This window comes from Conger conger, chromosome 5 (assembly GCF_963514075.1).
Source record: "Conger conger chromosome 5, fConCon1.1, whole genome shotgun sequence".
In the NCBI taxonomy this organism is placed as follows: domain Eukaryota; kingdom Metazoa; phylum Chordata; class Actinopteri; order Anguilliformes; family Congridae; genus Conger; species Conger conger.
Window position 1 is genome coordinate 19,983,700 of NC_083764.1, and position 20,405 is coordinate 20,004,104.

Sequence of the window (20,405 nt, forward strand, 5' to 3'; positions counted from 1 at the left end):
GTCTGTGGGACTTCCTAAAACTACAGTTTACTTCCAGAAAGTGTGCTCCTGAATACACTCAGTGATAGTCCAGAAATGTATATACAGTGCCCCCCATAATGTTTGGGATGAAGACCCATCATTTATTTATGTCACATGTGGTTAAAGTGCACATTGTCAGATTTTAATAGAGGGCATTTTTATACATGCAACATGTTTTGTAATGTTATTGTGAATATGTGTTGAAGTCTTCAAGCACAGAAGATAACCATATGAGACGGTTATTTTGCAGATATTTATATTTAAATGTTTTGCAAAGAGGATTGCATGAGGACTGTCTGTGGGCTCCCTCTTGTGGTAGGTGACATTATGTGCAGGCATTTGGTGTTGTTGCTCAAGTATTAAAATCTAACAATTTTTAATACGTTTGATGCCTTGCATGTGGTGCTTTTTGAGATTTCAAGTTGAAACATACATTTAAATATTTGTTAAAATATTGACTGTTCTTCTGTCCCCTTGTGCCCATACTGACAGACAGGCAGTATTTAAGGTTGCCACCTCAGTCCTGGACACATACGAAGCTGGCAAACTGAGTAAGCCGGACTGTCAATCGCTCTCGAGGGTGCGTGAGCCTGAAGGAATGTGGTGCGCAACTACCTTGTGCTTGGTGCCAATTCCTCTTTCATTACAAAAATAAAGAGTGTAATTCGTGAAGGTTAATAACGTCTCTGCACCATTTGTTACATTACATTTAGGAACGGACACTGGATACGCTGTCTACATTTCATTCAGCAATACTACTGTATGCAACACTCGAAAAATTCAGGGACATTTCGTTTCATTATTTTTTTCCAGGATAGACAACAAAAATCCGGGACAGTCCCGGAGAATCCAGGACGGGTGGCAACCCTAGAAGTATTGCTCGCCCCAACCGGGACAAAATGTAGCACAACCCGTGACAAAACAAACAAACAAAACTATCTGGCGGAGTTCGAAGGGTTACTATATCCTTGCTATATCATAAGCCTGCCAAGCCACAGAACACTCCATAATTACGGTTAACTACTGACATGGGAAGCACAATGCACTTCTCTGTTTGACACTGGGGTAACAGAGCGAATTGAACGCAATAAATTCACTGCTGACGAATCTTCATTCGGCTCATTCTTTTTCGATCAGCTGATCAAAGAGGCGGGGCTACGTCACCATACCGGATGTTGATACAGGCTGCGGGAACAGCTGAGGCAGAAAACAACGGATCTACCGCGATACTGCTGCTTGTACAGACAAAGAGAGAGAGAGAGAAAGGCAAAACAGAAGAAAAATAAAGGGAATAGGGTCGAGAAACTAGTTAGAATAATTATACGTCGGAAAATATCAATTCTGTGTGAAGTGAGGGCATAGAAGCCCGGCAAAACCCGTCGGAAGGTGAGAGGCTAGAGTTGTGTGTCAACAAATGTCTAACGACATTGCCACCAAACCAAGTTTTGGGGTAAAAAAAGGTTCTTGAAGCTGAGTGAATGTGTACTTTGTGGGGAGCTGGGTGATGGAAGGCAATTCCGTTTGTCAAGTATTTACTTTGTATTGCGCAAAATAGTTATTGTAATGTTGTCTCACCATTCTGTTTGTTGGTTCTGTTTTTTTTTTTTTTTTTTAAACCCGCTGGTTTGTCTGACAACACTGAGCAAACGTGACATCGAACCTTTTTTACTTTAACACAGCTAACGTACTGTGCTTTAAGCGTTTGCTAGAATAGCTTGCTAACGTTTGCTCCTTAACTTAATAGTTACAGTACTTCGTTTGCAACCTGTATAGGCTTGTTAATTGCCGGATGCATGGCTCTTGTCGATTTTAGCCACCCGGCGAATTCACAAGACATGAAGTCATAGGCTGTTAAAGTGGGGGGTGAGCACCGTGCTTCTCCTTAACGGGTACGGCAACTTAAATTATACAATTGAGTACCTCGCCATATAGCAATCCAGTCTTATTTTATTATTTCCGTTTTTTCATTGATTTGCACTTTCACCGCTTTAAAGGGCAACAATTCTGAGGCTGTTGCTACCGGAAAAACGTTATAGATTTTCATTATATTGCCTAGAATGTGATTATCAAAAATGGTGTTGATCGTTTATCATTGGCTCGTTCCGCGGAGTCTGTTTTGTTTTGTTCTGACCACACGCTGTCCTGGACTGTGTGAGGACGTGCATGCTGTTGTCTAGAAATCGCTACATTATATTACGTACTCGTAATGTTTGTGGCGATCTGGTGACTTCTCTTTGCCATCGGTAGGATCTGTGGCTAGCATAGCTATCGCATTTTTATTTCAGCACTATTTTCATAGCTGATGTGTAGCTCTTGGTGCGCGGCAGGATGTGGCGCAGCGGTGAACTCGAATGTCCTTGTGCATGGCCACTGCTATTGACACACAAATAAGAAGCTCCCCGCGTAGAAGAACATCAATGTTTTCCTTTGTTGGATATATACATTGTTGTTTTAATGATCGCACAGATAACTAGCCGTTAGTATTTCATTGGTGGAAACGCGTCTTGTGTGTCAAATATGGCTATGCTAGTCTGCTGCGTTTATTTTTTAATGTTAAAATTTCTTAAGCAAATACAATAATTTCTAATAGTTATATTGTATGATAAAACAAATGACACAAAGTACATTGCTGCTGCTGACCTGAAATACAAATGTGAAATGGATATTCACGTCAATATTAGGCTACTGTGTGTGACTTATAACACATACACACTCACTGCCCTGTCACTGTGATCTGTAACATTAACACACACACACACACACTGCGTTGCTGTATGTCTTTCAGTCGCACTCTGCTGTCTTGCAGGGACATTCGGGCCCATCTACATTGACGCGGTCGTTGCTGAAGCCTGACTGCTGCCTTTAGCTTTGCGGCTCCACAGACCTGTAAAGGCAGTGCATTCTGATACACGGGCTCCAGTCTGGGTACCCTATAGGAAGGTGAGCAACACCGATACTGATAGAAGCCATAGCAGCAGAAGCAGGAATGGATTGGCCAAGCTTCTTAGTGTGCATCATGGTGTAAACACTAGCAACAGAGTTAGAAAGAAAGAAGGTTAGTTTAGGTCATACTTTATTCAGCCTGATGGGGAAATATGCTTAGTGAATAGTGAGTGTGGAGTGCAATGTATGGGTGACACTGAGATGACCAACCAGCCACTGCAACTTGAAGCAGGCCATATTGTTTGACAGACAATAATAACCTCTCTCTCCAGACGAAGGGAACAAAGTGTGGTGGTACAGTTGAGAGATCTTAAATTTCAGTTTGTTTATGCATATCTAAGGGATAACCAACAACAAGGCCATCTGCTCTGCTATCTATCTTATGCTTTCTTTTCCTCTCTCCATATCTCATACTTTCCTTGTTTTTATTGTATCACCCTCTTGTTCTCTGCACTAAATGAGAAAATTGCTGTCTCATTGAACCCATTACATTTCATTACATGACATTATGTGGGGCAACATGGCTCAGGCAGTAAGAGCAGTCGTCTGGCAGTCAGATCCCCCGTCTGGGCTGTGTCGAAGTGTCCCTGAGCAGGACACCACCTAACCCCCAATGCTCCTGATGAGCTGGTCGGCGCCTTGCATGGCAGCCAATCGCCGTTGGTGTGTGAGTGTGTGTATGAATGGGTGAATGAGAAGCATCAATTGTACAGCGCTTTGGATAAAGGCGCTATATAAATGCCAACCATTTACCATTTACCATTATTGGCATTTGGCAGACGCTCTTATCCAGAGCGACATACAGTTGATTAGACTAAGCAGGAGACAATCCTCCCCTGGAGCAATGCAGGGTTAAGGGCCTTGCTCAAGGGCCCAACGGCTGCGCGGATCTTTTGCGGCTACACCGAGATTAGAACCACCGACCTTGCGTGACCCAGTCATTTACCTTAACCACTAGCCGCTCCCACTGGCCAACCCCCAACCTGGCCAAGTGGTGCTCTGCTCACAGCTTGTGTGTGTGTTTCGCAGGTCGGTCCCAGTTGACGACGGCACCATGGGGCGGATTTTCCTGGACCACATTGGAGGGACGCGCCTCTTCTCATGCGCCAACTGCGACACCATCCTCACCAACCGCTCGGAGCTCATCTCCACACGCTTCACCGGAGCCACCGGCCGCGCCTTCCTCTTCAACAAGGCACGGCCGCCGCCCTCACTACGCACCAACACGCTTTCACTGTTATTAAGCCTGTTTTTAGTAAGATAGTAAACCCATATGTAATATTGCATGTCGCTCTTCACGCATGTTTCAGCTCTTCATGCGCTAGTTATGGATTTGATGCTTTTAACCTGTGGAAGAACCTATGCACTTGTAAGTCGCTTTGGATTAAAAGCGTCTGCCAAATGACGTAAATGTAAATTGCGTACACAGGCTGCACATTTTAGTCGTATCTATTCACTGAATCGTTTTCTTGAAATTCATTTGTATTTTATTGTTCATCGTCGTCTTCATTCACCACTACCTGTTGGCCAGAATGATGATGATGTATTGGAGCCCTATGTTTAACACAAACCTGAAAATGACTTACCAAAATAAAATGGTTACTATTCTTAAACCCTTTGGCGACAATCAGAATCCAGGTCTCTTCAAAATATTACTGAAACAAAGTAACAGAATTTCAAACTCAGTGGAATTTCAAACTCAGTGGAAGCTTTTTTTTCTCACCTAAATGTATTTTTGTAAGTGGATACAGATGCTTGTAGCTGTGCCTGATCAGCTTAAAAACACGGTGGAGTCACAGCCACAACACTGGACAAATCCTGGTTCACATTTGAGGACCATACCACCAAAAGCAGAGAAAGACCAGAAACAGTCTGATTGTGAGAATATACATTTTGTTTGGCATAAATTTGATTGAAGACCAGGAGTTCAGGAGTCATGGGCTAATATGTAAATGGCTGCGTTACAGCGCCACCATGGGGCCGATAAGCCTCGTAGCAATAACCTAAGTGCCATGTTTCGTAGTGTTACAATTAACAGTTGTTGGTGTCCTTTCACGTTTAACAAAGAACAAAACTGAACAGAAACAATAGGGTTCCAGCACTTTGGACCCTTTGGAATTATTGTTGTCTATGGCTTTGGATCTTATGCTCTGCTGTCGCCCCCAGGTGGTGAACCTGCAGTACAGCGAGGTGCAGGACCGCGTGATGCTGACGGGCAGACACATGGTGCGTGATGTCAGCTGTAAGAATTGCAACAGTAAGCTGGGCTGGATCTACGAATTTGCAACCGAGGACAGCCAGCGCTACAAGGAGGGCCGCGTCATCCTGGAGAGGGCGCTAGTCAGGGAGAGCGAGGGCTTCGAAGAGCACGTTCCCTCCGATAACTCCTGAGTCTGCCCCCGCCCCCGTCAACATCCAGAGAACTCATCTTCCCATACTCCCTGCTGGATCTTGCAGTGTTGCTTCTTGCTGACAGCCCCAACATCCTGTCACTCAGAGACTCCAATGGGTTTACCTTCGAACCACCTAACACCTGGCCTATCATACCCACTATGGCATTCAACAAACAAACAAAGATACTCATATAGGATTTATTTTATGCTCTTTCATTTTAATTCTAAAACGTTTTCATGATATAGTCGCTGTGAAGACAAAGTTGATTTTAACGTTTTCATGATTTACCGTGAACTGGAAAGGAGTGTGTGTGTATGTATACTCTCTTGCCTTTTTTTTCTTTTTGGACTGATTGTTTATTTTGAAGTTTTGAAATGCGTGCATGCAAAGGCCAGACTGCTTAATGTATAATAATTTCAGCACAATTATACTTCCGGAAGGTTCACTTCCTTCCCGGAGTCTTTTTCACGAGAACCCATTGACGGAGGCCTACGCACCTGACAGGAACACAACACTGGATCACACACAGGAAGGCATGCTGTGGCACACTGGACACAGCACACAGCTGCACACACACACACACACACACACACACACACTTTTACAGCAGTCTGCCCCAAAGTGCTTGTGTGGATATGTTCGCCCCACACATTGGCTTGCAGAGACAGAATGTACATGTAGCCATCCAGACCAAGGGAAAGGTTTCAAGGCTTTGGGTGTGTTGCCGTTCACTCAAGCTATCTTACAGTAGTCTGGGTAGCAGAGTAAAAGGGACACATTTCAAAGTACAAAGCGAGACTGGAGGAGCTTGAGGTTTTTGTGTATGCAGGCCTGGCATGGTTGTCATGGTTCCCTTTCACTGTTTGCTCTATGAAGTTATGCACTGGGCTAGCAAACACCACTGCTCTTCTTCTGTGGTTGACGCTAGTAACTGTTCTCAGTTCAGTCTGTGGAAGATGTCCTGCTTGCCATAACAATATCGTGAGGTATCCGTGCTCCCTGTTTACTCTACACGCACACCTTTACTCTCTGCTGACAGGCCATGCCAGGGGATACTTTCGATCCATTATATGAAAGAAAGTATTGGCTAAGGGGACTGGGACTGGTCCATCTTGCAGGACACAGAGCTGTCCTACTTCCGTGCAGACTACATTACCCATAATCGCATTGTACAAACATTGTGAAGTTGGGAAAATTAAAAAATGGATGCTTGTAATGTTACTGTGTTCTTATTATTGATATGCTATAATTGTTAGTGTGTTCATTGTTCTCAATATTATTACTGTCATTTAGCCTTTCTTTCTTTTGGGTAAAATTTAAGCCAAGGATGTTTTTTCTTTGCGGAGTGATCTTCTGTAGTGGTGAGTTATCAATAAAAAGAATTTTGCTAAGGCTTCACATTTCCCTCATAGAACACCCCATACTGTTCTCTCACCAGCTCATCCTGGACGCAGGTAGGTGGACAGTGCAGACATTGGTTTGATATAAAACTCCCTGATGAAGACCAGATTAGTATTTTGTGAGCTTGAAGCAAATCATGAGAAAATATTTTGTTTTAAAGTGGAAACGTGGATGTGAAGTGTCTGTTGAACTACTACAGACCCCAGACAGTAAATTCCGGAGAGATCTTCAGACATTCAAGACTGGTACGCAAGGCTAATTGTCAGTAGACTGGGAGGAAATCTGTTGGTGCCTTGTTGGTGTCATGTTCATGCTTTTTTAAGGCATTTTTCAATTCTACAGTACTATAGTATATTACATTACATTACATTACAGGCATTTGGTAGACGCCCTTAGCCAGAGTGACGTACAGTTGATTAGACTAAGACGGAGACAATCCTCCCCTTGAGCAATGCAGGGTTAAGGGCCTTGCTCAAGGGCCCAAAAGCTGTGCTGATGTTATTGTAGTTACACTGGGATTAGAACCACCAACCTTGCCTGTCCCAGGAATTAACCTTAACCACTACACTACAGGCTGCTACAGACCACAATCAAGCTTGATTATGATCTGCTCCTTTCCTCTTCAAAACCTTTGAATTCTTTGTTTGGATAATATCTGGATCCCTCTTGCTTATTTAGGTACTTTCAGGTGCTCAAGTTACTAAGAAAATGAATTGGCCATGCTTGCTTTCTGTGTCATTAAATAGACCAGGCTATTATTGGATTGATCTCATCTTGTGACTTACTGGGCACTGTGTGTCTTACAATAAATGCTTAAAAATGAAGGAGCTAAGGTTATGGTCAATAATACAATAAAAGAAGCTACCTTCTTGTTCTGTAAAATATACATCCGTATGTCAGAACACATGGCATGCCATTCATGTGCTGTTTTAGTGGCTTTCCTCCTTGCAGATCACAGAAACTTGTATGGTTACCAGGGGGTGCTGTTGAGCCAGAGGACTGAAGTGTGCTAACTGTTGTCTGGTAACAGTAACTGTCTATTTGAGGACATTGGCTTGGACTGTTTCCAGCTTAATGGTAGGCAAATGGAGGCGAATAAGTGTGCCTTTGTGTGAGTGAATCTAAATGCATTTGTCTGAGTGAGTCAAAGTGAATTACCATGTGAGTGAATCTGAAAAAACTGGAATACGTTACCATGAGTATTGCCTGGTACGTTATTACGACTAAAAACTACAAGTGAAGTTTGCATAGTTGTTTTTGTGCTTCTTCTGTGTGTGTGGTATACGTATATGTGATAGCCATTTGAATTTTGGACACTGTCTTTGGCTTATTTTTAAAGGCATCTATAAATAGCATTTTAACAAGGCCTGATTGGAAAGAATCTCTGGGTTTATTGTTTTTAAACATTCTTGCCCCTGTAACCTTCACTTCTTGAGAGGAAAGAGAGGCAGCCAGATGAGATGAGATAAGAGAGGTTGATTTTGGGGGAGGGAGGGACCGAGAGAGGGATTAATAAGCAGAGGGAAAAGTAAGTAGTAAGGTCGGGGTTGAAAAAAGGACAGGAGAAATTAAATCTGGAGACTGCTACCCCCTCCCCCCCCCCCCCCCGCCCCGGATTTCAAGCTGTCGCTTCCTATCCATCTACCAATCTTCTCTTCTTTTAGCCAGATGTTTTTGTTTTCTGGAATTTTCTAACTTTCTGTTCCCCATCGGTCAACCTCTGTCATCTCCAGACTCGGGTCAGATACTGAACACATTTATTAAAGTTGTTTATTTTTTAAGTACTTGTTTGAGTATTTCATGCATTCCTGGCTGTCTCCTCTCCTAGTGATTTCTCTTCTTCCCGTTTTCTAATCACTCTGTTGTACACTCCGTCCTTTCTTCCTTCCATATCCACCCCTCTCACCTGCTGTCCTATTATCCCCAACTTTCGCCCACTATCCCTCCTTCGACCTGTGTCTCCTGTTCCTTCTATCCCCTCAACCCTCCTTTCTTTCTGGTAAGCAGGTAAGATTACAGGGTACATCAGCTGTCTATTTATATTAATGACAGATACTGTACACAGTAGACAGTATCTGCCAGACATGGGAGCATGCACGATTTACATTATGTACAGATGGCAAACAAGATGAGAGAAACCATTTTGAATTGTTATTTAACTGATTCATATTTCTGTATGTCGCACATGTACATGCCATAGACAAGCTCATACACCCGTTTTTATTACTGAAAAGTTCTGGAACACTGCACTTTGCTGAACTTATACAGTCTGCTATTTAAAGTTACGTAACAAGTAATGTTCTCGTAATTCTCACGTCCGAAAGTTCTGACAAATCCTGAAAATAATTTGAAATAGTGAGAATGACTGCAAAGAGGAAAGCATAGTTTTCCTGTGGGAGGTGTTTTAAGGGATGGAAAAATGAGGTCAGTGAACTGACGGGGTCAATGTCAGTGTAAACAGAGATCGTCTTGGTTGTATGTGTGTGGATACACTGGTCATGTTCTGGCGTGAATTTTTAAAATGGGGACCCAGGTGGGAAAAGGAGGAGTTATGGGTGGGGTGGGGGGGCTTTAGGTGAGCTCAGTGTCAGATGTCAGATTGTCTCCATTGGAAAAAATGCCAGGAACGATCAGTGAGAGATATCGGTGTCTCCACTCAGGTCTGTAATAGTGGTTCAACTTACAGGACATACGCAGACAACACTGCAGTGTCAGACTAACGCAATCCCTCCTCCATTCTGTCTAATTCAGCGCTGTTCCTTGTCTAATTTCAAGAATTGGGCGGACATCTTATGACACTTCCACCATACCATTGGAAAATTGCATGGAGGACATACCCACACTCAGCAACATCCTGGAAATACATACATATATCATCAAGAATGCATTGAGACTTTTTGCCCATTTAATTTAACATGACCCATTTGCGCAGGAAGTGCCTGTTTCCAGGAAGTAGAAAACAGGAAGGAGGGAAATGTCAGCTGTGTCAGTGATCATCCTGCATGAACTACCTCAAGGACCTTGGAATCTGGTTAGCCTGAGCCAGTGGCTTATTGTGGCTTATCTTCTTCTTAAATGACATCAATCATAGTTAAATGTAATTATTATGACAATGAATATTGCGTAGCATAGCGTCATGGCTAAGGTACATGACTGGGATCCAGAAGGTTGGTGGTTCAAGCCCTGGGGTAGCCACAATAAGATCGCCACAGCTCTTGGTACCTTCAGCAAGGCCCTTAACCCCACATTGCTCCCTGGGTTCCACACAGTGGCTGCCCACTGCTCCCAAGTAATTAGGATAGGTCAAATGCAAAGGACAAATTACCCCACAGGGTTCAATAAAGTACATCAATCATCTTCCCAATAATGTCATGCAGGTGTCAGCTGACCAGTACAAAATGTATGACTGAAACAGTGCTGAAGTCATGTTTTCAGTCTGTTCCAGCGAATTGGGTCTGGCTACCGTGGCACCGAGGGATGTGGCTGCAAGTCTGCAGGCTGTTTATCCCAGCCACTCAACAGGAACCTTGCTGTGACAATGACAATTGCGGACAGAAGTGAGCCCAGCTGTAACAGGGGCCTCTCCCACGAGAGTGGGATGATGCTGACGGAAAGGGAAATGGAGGCTTGAACTACCTACCGAGTGAAGCGCGAAGGACACGATGACACTGGATCCACCTATAAATCAAGCCAGGCTGCTCAAGCTGATTACAGTGTGAGGCAGAGCCTGAAGGTAACAGGGTAATAAGAAAAAATGCAAACACAGAATCCCTTATGAACAAAAAAGGGATGGTGTGTTTAGTGGCCAGTATGTCTGTGTGCATAGGGGTGGGGAGTTACACTGGTATTTGCTGTGTGTGTGTGTGTGTGTGTGTGTGCATGCATGTGCAAACACCTACATGCAAACATACTGAAATGTACAGCTTATTGCAAGAGGGACAGGAAGTTACTTAGACAGGGGTGCGAGAGAAAGAGGGTTAGGGTTAGGGTTAGGGAAGACAGAATTAGAGACCAGGTCTGAGAGTTCCTGCTGTATTCACACTTTTCAAGCCCAAACCACTTCACAACGTCACATCACGCATTCAGCCAGACACTCCCTGGTTGGAAAGAACTTTCAAATGTTTATTTACAAACTCGAAGGCGATTGAACACTTTGACCAAAACGGAAAGAACAAAATGACAGCCAATCCAATCTCCCTGAGCTTTAAAAATGGCCATAATAATAAAACAGAGGCAGCACAGACAAAAAGAGGGAACAGACACACTCTTCATTTTACTCAGTAAAAGACAGCTAGGACAAAGACAAGTGCAAGTGGGTGGAAGTGCAATGGAAAAACCCCAAAAGTTTGGTTCCTTTTACAACAAAGTTTCCTCTGGTGTGATAAAAAAAAAAAAACGAACACCTTGAAGGGTAGTACTAAGAGGCTATAGGTTATATTGTCTTCTCAGAAAAGTATGTGACCTTATCGTTCTCATCTAGATTAACCTTCCCCATGAATAAACTACTTTCCCAAATGGCAGGGTGCAGAGCATTGAAGAATGTATACAAGGTCAAATTGAGGTTTATATGCCATTTATGAAAACACTTAACAGATTGTGGGATTGAAGGTTTTGATGCTAATCGAAAGCCATAAATCAGTATTGTTTTCACATAATACCATCTAAGGACTAGAGTGAAATGAAGGGAGAGATCTTGCACAGAGGTGCTATGATATTTAAGAATCAAAATGAGACATCAATATTTGATGTTCAATGTTCAAAATGACTCAAAACAGGACTTTGTCCCCAGTATGTGTCACGGTAACATTGTCACAAGTTGAAACAGAAATGTAATGACAACAGTTGGAAACTACGGTCTCTAGTTTACTGGCAAGGTAATTAGAGAGGTCACAACAAGTTCAACAAGTGTACCATCTCACCACTGGAAATTCAGACAATACAGACTTTAACATAATTGAAATCAGGGTACTGGGGGTTTGTTTGACTACCCAGCTGTAAAATACAGCTATGCCTTGACTTTAAAATTGAGTTGGGCAAGCTGGTCTAGCTAGTCAACCAGCTTGAGCTGGTAGCTTGTCTGAGCTGGTGGACCAGCTACCAGCCGTTTTATAGCTTGAGCTGATCAAACCATGTAAAGCTGGGAGCTGGTCTGAACTAGTCAACCAGCTAAACCATGTCAAGCTTGTAGCTGGTCTGAACTGGCCAACCAACTACCAGCTGTTTCAAAACCTAGCTTAAGTCCAAGCTGGGTATGTGAGCCACATTAATGTTGTCCGCCTGCAGAGGACATTTGTTCAAACCCGATAGTAAATGAAAATGGTGACAAGATGGAGGCAAATATTTCACTCGTCCCATGGTGCCTCCTGCATGGTCTCCTCTTTTGCGATTCATCACCCAACTTGAACTTCACCAGCTCCTAATATACATCTGTGCTATTGCCCCTTCAAACATCCCCCGCCCTAGGCAAAATATGAACAGAAACCCACCCACAGACACAAACACTACTGTACACACTTTCTTAGACACACAGTTTTACTTGCATAATAATGCTCATATGACAATAATCATAAAAATACTGTACACGGATATGGAGAAAAAAAGAAGATGGGACTCCGCATGGAAGACACCATAGTGATGGCTTGGAGGAAGAATCTCTTTCAGTCATGTGACTGGTGCAAGGAGAGGGCATGGTGCTCTTTGTTCCTTTGGACGAAATGGAGTCTGTGTGTGTGTGTGTATGTGTGTGTATGTGTGCCTGTGTGTGTGTGTGTGCAATTGTCACATGTGTGTCTGTAATAGAGTGAGTACGCATCATTTACGTGTATCTGTATGCGCACATGCATGTCTCAGTGTATTCGTATGAGAGCGAGTATGCATTGTTTATGTATACGTGCGTGTGTGTGTGTGCGTGTGTGTGAGTGAGTGTGTGTATCCATGCGCATGGTGTGCCTCTAGTGCTTACAGTTTTGAGCTGGCTGCCCTGCCTCGCTCTTGCCCATTCCCTCCTCCTCTTCCTCCCTAACCAGAAAGTCTTTGGGAGGCCAGCGCAGCTCACCGCTTTCCACTTCCTCCTCCTCTTCCTCCATGGGCTCCACCACGATGGAGGGCAGCCGATCCCTCAGCTTACAGCATCGCTCAAAGTCCGAGGGGTCCGGAAAGATCTGCCAGACAGACGCAGAGACGCAGACAACGTATGTCAGGGGGATGTAATCCATGTGTACAGAAAAGCCTTTCCTGCAAATTATTGGCCATTATAATGAGAAAAGCATTTAAAACAATTCTGTGGGATAGCATTCAGACATTTGGCAGAGACTTTTAGGAGGAATACTTTATCATTCTAATGCACAGGGCAACAGAGGATTCATACTGTAGGGAGAAGCTAATTATCTCATAGGTTGAGGGAAAATGTATGATCCTGCATGCTTGGATGGCACTCCCGTATAAAGCGTTGAATACACTGGTCTGTCGGTGAATTGGGATGCACTTCAATCATGCCAGGATCAGTAAAAGTACCTGGGGAATACATGCAGAAGAGTGCTGGAACCAGCAAGAGATCCCAAGGAGACCCCATTATAATTCCCTGCATCTAAGGCCTTAGTATGCCTCTCTCCCCATCCCAGGAGAAGAGGAAAATGACACAGCTTTTCTTAGACTGCCATTTTATGTGTGTTTCAGTGTGCGACCGAGAGGGAGAAAGAAGAGAGAGATATGCAAAATTGCAGTCAGGGCTGACAGCCCAGGCTAAGCAAGTTTACCACAGGATGCCCAGAGCTGAGAGAACAAGAGAGAAAGAGAAACACCTGGGGCGGGTATTTCTCAAAGCAGGAACTGAGTCAGCGGGATAGTTGCACTCAGTAAAACCTGGAACCTTCTCAAAATCTGAAACATGGATTTAAGATCTGTTCCAGGTTTTATTCAATGCAGTTATCCAGCTAACTTGGTAATCCTGCTTTGAGAAATACCCCCTGGCCTGGAATGAGACACTTAGCTCAGACCAGTCCTGTATATCAGATGCCTCACACACACTGTCTGCATGAAGGTTGCCACAAGACGCACACCACATCTGCTACTGCGCTGCACACAGTGGGGAGGAGGGCACAGACCCTGGCTCCATGACTGCAGGATCCCAGCAGCAGACATGAGTCACACAGCCCAGTTCCTGGACCAATAGCAGTGTCACGTGACTGTGCGTCTGTAGTGTAATGGCTCGAATTAAGGAAAGAATTAAGTCTCAGGCACATATTTATTACATCTTCATATTTAAAAGACAGTTAAGCAGAGGGTGTGCACTTGTGACAACTTGCATATGTGGGGTTGTGACATCGCCTTTCCTGCAAATTAGTCTTTGAAACAAAGTTCAATGTGTCAATGTATAATGTGTGCTAATTATCTATATATAAGGTCAGCTTAACATCAGACAGTTAAAGTATATTTTATTATCTTTATTCTCTCCTCTACAAAAATATAATTTTGAACATTTGTAACGTTTTATTATGTAAAGTGTGAAGTGCCTTTTTTACTTTTGAAGGTGAAAAGTAAGAAAACCATCCTTACCTCAGAGTAGTATGTAGTACAGTGTAGTATGTAAACAGGAATTTGAAACCAAAGTCACACAAAATGGATATAAAAGAGAAATGAACAGTGTGACAATTTACCCTGCTCTCCCCAACAACAATGTTCTAGTCCTCCACCAATGCTAGAATAGTGGGAACTTATTTTCTCCCGGAAACATCACAATGCCTCTCAGAGCTGCATACAAGGTACGGGCTCCTAGTCCCGTGCATCCGCCCACATGAGCCCCTCGGGGAGGAAGAGCCAATGAAAATGGCCTGGAAATGAAATGAAAATGGTGAGACGAATGGGGAAGTGGCTGGCAGTTACAGTCGCTCAAACAGCTGTGGTGAGGCAGAGCGGAGACCATGAGCAATTGAGCAAGAGCTGAGTGGCAGAAAGGCGCCCGGGTGCCAAGTCCCCCTGTGGCTGATATTAAGAGAGAGTGAGGCAGGACACAGCTGGGGTGCGAGAAGAAAATAACTTGTTGGTCTGCAGTGGAACGCACTGTGCATCCACTTGCACTCCCACACACCATACATATGCTCTCTATGGAATTCACACAGCCGTAGCTTTTTCAGACAATGTCACAAAATCCAGGACTAAGCCCCTCTTCCCAATAACAGAACATTCCATTAGACTATTTCCTGGTCTTTAAAAAACTAGCACGGAACACGGAAAAAATATTGGTGCGTCTTCAAAAAAACATCACCATAAAGTAATGCTACTTTGAAAACAGACCTTTGGACCTTGGCCTAAGGCCATCCTGGAAAAGCATGGGGCTGGAGTAGCCACGCTCCCCTGGGACAGCAGCTGGAGTGGCAGGATAAGAAGCCGGGCCCTCCCTTCTCTGCCCTTTCTCTGAGAAAGCTGTACAGCTCAGACTCCCACACCACAAAAGACAGGGGATGGCTTGGCTGGGCACCATGATGAGATGATGACAGGTGAAAGAAAATAAATAATAAAAGCACCATATAAAGTCTGAGACTGAAATAAATGCAGAGAGGCTTTCATGAGAAGAATGAGTTAGCACAGAAAGCTTTTCTTTCACCCGAAACTGTTCCGGCTTTTACTCTGTGCAGTTTTCCAGCTACTGTAACTCAGGTGTTTTTGCCCACAGAACTGCTGCTCACTGGATGTTTTTTGTTTTTCACACCATTTTCTGCAAACCCTGGAGACTGTTGTGCATGAAGAGCAGCAGTTTCTGAGATTCACCCTGTCTGACACCAACAATCACTCCATTACATTACATTACATAATTGGCATTTGGCAGACGTACAGTTGATTAGACTAAGCAGGAGACAATCCTCTGCTGGAGGGGTTAAGGGCCTTGCTCACGGGCCCAACGGATCTTATTGTGGCTACACCAGGATTAGAACCACCGACCTTGCGTGTCCCAGTCATATACCTTAACCGCTACGCTACAGGCCGCCCCATTATCCATCATCAAAGTCACTTCGATCACATTTATTCCCCATTCTGACGTTTGGTCTGAAAAACAGCTGAACCTCTTGACCCCGTCTGCATGCTTTTATGCAGTTGTGGCCACATTAAATATTATTAGCAAGCTGGTGTACAGGTCTACCTATTAAAGTGATCACTGAGTGTACATGCACACACACACACACACACACACACACACACACAGTGCAGAGAGACTGTACCTGGTAGGAAGGCCGGTCTTCCCTGGGACTATGATGCAGGTCCTCCATAGGGGTGCTTGTCATCACCTGGGTCATCTCTTGACCAGTCACAAACAGAGAGCTGGGAGAAAGGACAAATAAATAGTAGTAATAGTTATTTATTCCGGTTCTTATTAACAATGAGGAGCGCAGTACATTAACACTGACAACAATCTGAGGGAAGGAAAGTTATTAAAACTGAAAGGAAAAGGATAATAACAGTACACGTTCATTTACAGTGGGCTCCAGAATTATTGGCTCCTACACTCACTGAGCACTTTATTAGGAACACCTGTACACCTACTTATTCATGCGATTGTCTAATCAGCCAATCGTGTAGCAGCAGTGCAATGCTTAAAATCATGCAGATACAGGTCAGGAGCTTCAGTTAATGTTCACATCAACCATCAGAATGGGAAAAAATATGATCCAAGTGACTTTGACCATGGAATGATTTTTACACACAACAGTTTCTAGAGTTTGCAGAGTATGATGCGAAAAACAAAAAAACATCCAGTGAGCTTCTGAGTTCTGTTCTCTTAATGAGAGAGGTCAGAGGAGAATGGCAAGACTGGTCAAAGCTGACAGGAAGGTGACAGTTACGCATAATAGACTCCACAACCTAAGCCAATGCACAACACAAACCAGTGGCAGGCGTACCCCAATAACCACAGAAGGCACTATGACCCTGTGTTACCTGTGCAGAACACAGGCAGAAGCGAGTATACAGCACAAAAGGGCCTATGTTCATGGTCCTCTCAGTTCCGGAAGAATTTACAGGAAACCTAAATATAAAAGCAGAAAGCAGGATGTGGAAAGATTCCCAATACACCTCTTCTTGATTTATACAGGGCTTATTTTTACCGCAATGGAAGGGAAACAGAGCACGCAGAGAGAAAAAAGAGAGAGAGAAAGATTTATTATACTATACTAAAGTAAAATTACTATAATAAACTAAAGGGGTGGAGCTCATGTTGCCATATGATGGAGTTGGGGAGTGGATCTTACATAATAGTGACCAGCAGAGAGAACAGCAGGCTCAAGAAATCATTTCGGTATCAATGGACATTTATTAGTAACAGTTGAAATAAAAATGATGTGCACTTTTTCATTGTCTTTTTCTTTTCTTTTTTTATTGGTTGTGTTGTTATGTGATGTGTGTTTAACTATGAGCGCAGTGAAATGGAAAGATTCTGGGGGAAAAAGCAGTTCAAGGAAATGGCAAGCATGAGGATGATTTACTGGTATGCATCTGGTAAACGTGTCTTCAAGAATGAAAATGTGAAAGACCACAAGCTCCCAGAAGAATGCAAAAAAAAAAAAAATAAGTCACATAACCTAATTTAGCCAATTATCAAGAAAACAACAAGCACAAAGTCATTATTGCAAGATGAGACACTGGGCACACGATGGACGATGACGGTTTAATTCCAGCTCATAAGGCATGTCAGTGCACTAAGGACCAGTGACTTAGCTGGGTGTTTCATATTTATTAGCCCTGTCATCTTATAGACCAAAATATACCACTGCTGGGAATACCAGAGATCTTAGATCGGCCGTTTACTTTTTCCTTGTTGTGTCTTGATGAAAGCATATTAATATGTGGATAGCCTTCATTTGGCTTGATTCTGTAGAAAGCTACAGCATTGGTTGGTTTATGCAAATATAAACTTACAAACAAGGTGCTGTCGGACGTCCTGCTGCAGACACAAGCTCAACATTATCTTGCAAAGCATTAAATAACGACAAACAGCAGTGGTAGAAAAGTATTGAGGATCGAGGGTCTTCTTTTGTTGTCATGAGCGATACGACCTATCCTACGCTTCCCTGTACTCATAAACAGTGCAAACAAAGTATGTGAACGCACGTTCAGTTTTAACCAAAAGAGCGCAATTCCATTATGCTCAAAACTTTAGGCAACTCCTCGCCGACACAATATTCTACATCTGCCTCCACCTACAAGACACCAAAACGGAACGTCTTTGTGTAAGTTTCCCAAACCAATAATCATGCTATCCATAATCATGTGCAGGGTTCATTTCAAATAAGCCATCTAAAAACATGTTTTAATAGGCTACGGTTTACAAAAATAAGAACCCATCACTATAGAAATTGCGACCCCATCTTTAGCATGGTCAGCAGCGACATAATAGCGAGTATATTGTGAGACAACGTAATTTCGGGGACAATCAGTAAAATCGACACACTATCCTTTAAACAAATTATTTGTAACAGGGAAACAGCGACCAATAAGTGTTTTAACAGCAAAGTTTCTTCTATTTATACCTCATTCATAAAATATTAAAAATAAATCAATTTAAAACGTAAAATTAAAGTAACAAAACATAAACACGGACTTACCGTTGAAATTGTGGACAATATACAGACGTGAAGTCACACCTGCGGTTAGATTTATTTGTAAATTCGTTCCTCACATACAATCAGCAAGGCTGAATCAATAGACGCGAGCAAGGCTATACACACAATTGGAAATTATGTTCGACAACTGCAAATAATCACCTCTCGAATCCTACTTACAGGTCCAAAAGACGTTCTTGGCAGCTTGGAATTTATAGTAAGGGGCGTGCCCTACTGCTGCAGCCTCCCGTTCCCGACCAAGCCTGAACATTTTTCAATAGGAAGAAACGCACAACAAATGCCAGCTCAGTCACACAGGTAGCCAATCATAGCTTGCAGCACCCAGATTCATTCATGAAAAAAAGGGAACCAGCACTTCATTGGTAACAATAGAAACAATGCGTGTGAACATTCATTAATGTTTAGCCGCAACACATGGAGAATGTTGAGCTGCAACTCTGTCAGACCTCGATTGCCTGTGTGTATACACTGAAAGACAATAGTAATTCAGTGGAAAAATCGGACATCATGAAGTCACCACATCCACAAGAGTGATTGCAATAACAGTAGTAACAATCAGCATTAAGCAAATACATCTACAACGCGAAAATACAGATATACAGTGGGGTGGAATATGAATATGGGGTCCATGGACTTTAGGTCCTATGGATTATGCCTATGTTTTCTCTGTCCTTGCATGTCTTGTCACACAAGGTTATATGCACTGAAGGAAAACAGCATTGCTCTGGGCTGCCACCCAGAGGAAAGAAAATAAACTACGTTTTCTGTTTGACATACTGTAAATCTCATAGTTAAACACACATCACATAACAACACAACCAATAAAAAAAGAAAAGAAAAAGACAATGAAAAAGTGCACATCATTTTTATTTCAACTGTTACTAATAAAGCATGAAGATATAACAACAAAGGGGAAAATAGAAAGCAAATCCATCCATGTACATAAATCATGCATACACATAATTAAAATAACAAATGTCAAGACAAATCACATTTATATCTGATTTACAATCAACACATCGTTAATAAACAGTTTCATTTAGTTTGACAAATTTCATACGGTTAAGAGTAAAACAAAATGATAGCAGGCAACATAGATCTGAGCAATGAATAAACATATTGCATAATTAAATACAAGAGATTTTTATTAATTACATTTTAAAATATAAAAAAGACATGATTCACATCTTTATTTGTCTTAAAAGCAAATGGGTTCTGCAACTGCTTGATTGAAAGATGCAGTTTATTCTCCTTTATGGCTCCATCATAAATATCCTTACCCATCACAGACTGAACCTATAAAGTTTAACATTTGATCCACTTGCTCTGGTGTTCAGACATTGTACTTCTCCTACCTTATTTAGTTAGAAAAACAGGGGAGATATAGTTGTCTGGTTAAAATCCTCCTCCTTAGCATTAGGTTGATTTAAAGGTTGGAAGTTCATTTTCCAGTTGAGCTTTCTTATAGATAGCCAGAACAGGAACAACAACATCATGGAGGTACTGCCGAAATGTAATCTCCTCTGCTTGGAAAGACTTCACCTTAACATTTTTTTTTTTTTTTTCTGAGAGAACCACTGCTTCAGAAAGTTCCAACAACCACATGTGAAACTGCACTTTAAAACTGCATTTCACATTCAACTCGTTATTCTTATTGAAGGCATCGTCATTAAAAATTTCGACAAGTTTCTTTTGGTTTGTTTTGGGGTCACGAAACACTATGCAGTCGTAAGCCCTCAGTAAAGGGTAACACGGGTGTTCACGGAAGTCCACAATTGTGATGCAAGTTTTCATTTTCTTTAGTTCCTCCTCCTGATCGGTTCCTAAGGGGATTTGGTTCATCAAGAACTTGAGTAAAACTGCCTTTTGTTCATTTGTCAGTATTGACTTTTTACGTACTTGTCCACCTTGTTGTTTCTTAGGATTGCCATAGTCGGGTCTGCCTCTATTTGCAGCTACAGTTCCTGAGGCTGTATCTGCAGTTGTAGCTGCTGACGCTATATCTGCAGGTTTAGCTGCTGACACTATATCTGC

At 42.6% G+C, this 20,405-nt stretch overlaps 2 protein-coding genes across 4 annotated transcripts; one reads left to right on the forward strand and one right to left on the reverse strand.

Annotated features, from left to right (window-relative positions):
- Positions 1 to 1,162: 1,162 nt before the first annotated feature.
- LOC133128714 (protein yippee-like 5) lies at positions 1,163 to 6,749 on the forward strand. 2 transcript variants are annotated; one of them, XM_061242434.1, is made up of 4 exons: positions 1,163 to 1,407; positions 2,828 to 2,961; positions 3,994 to 4,159; positions 5,131 to 6,749. In XM_061242434.1, exons 3-4 carry the CDS (start codon positions 4,019 to 4,021, stop codon positions 5,353 to 5,355), a joined length of 366 nt encoding a protein of 121 aa, XP_061098418.1. In that variant the 5' UTR covers positions 1,163 to 1,407; positions 2,828 to 2,961; positions 3,994 to 4,018; the 3' UTR covers positions 5,356 to 6,749. The 2 variants fall into 2 exon arrangements, with proteins under 2 accessions (XP_061098418.1, XP_061098419.1); XM_061242435.1 differs by lacking the exon at positions 2,828 to 2,961.
- A 4,108-nt stretch (positions 6,750 to 10,857) lies between these two features.
- On the reverse strand, positions 10,858 to 18,585 carry LOC133128795 (protein LBH-like). Of its 2 annotated transcripts, XM_061242585.1 has the most exons (4): positions 18,513 to 18,520; positions 18,354 to 18,392; positions 15,975 to 16,074; positions 10,858 to 12,920 (listed from the first exon to the last, which is right to left on the reverse strand). In XM_061242585.1, exons 3-4 carry the CDS (start codon positions 16,047 to 16,049, stop codon positions 12,711 to 12,713), a joined length of 285 nt encoding a protein of 94 aa, XP_061098569.1. In that variant the 5' UTR covers positions 16,050 to 16,074; positions 18,354 to 18,392; positions 18,513 to 18,520; the 3' UTR covers positions 10,858 to 12,710. The 2 variants fall into 2 exon arrangements, with proteins under 2 accessions (XP_061098569.1, XP_061098570.1); XM_061242586.1 differs by lacking the exons at positions 18,354 to 18,392; positions 18,513 to 18,520 and adding an exon at positions 18,531 to 18,585.
- Between the last annotated feature and the right edge of the window lie 1,820 nt (positions 18,586 to 20,405).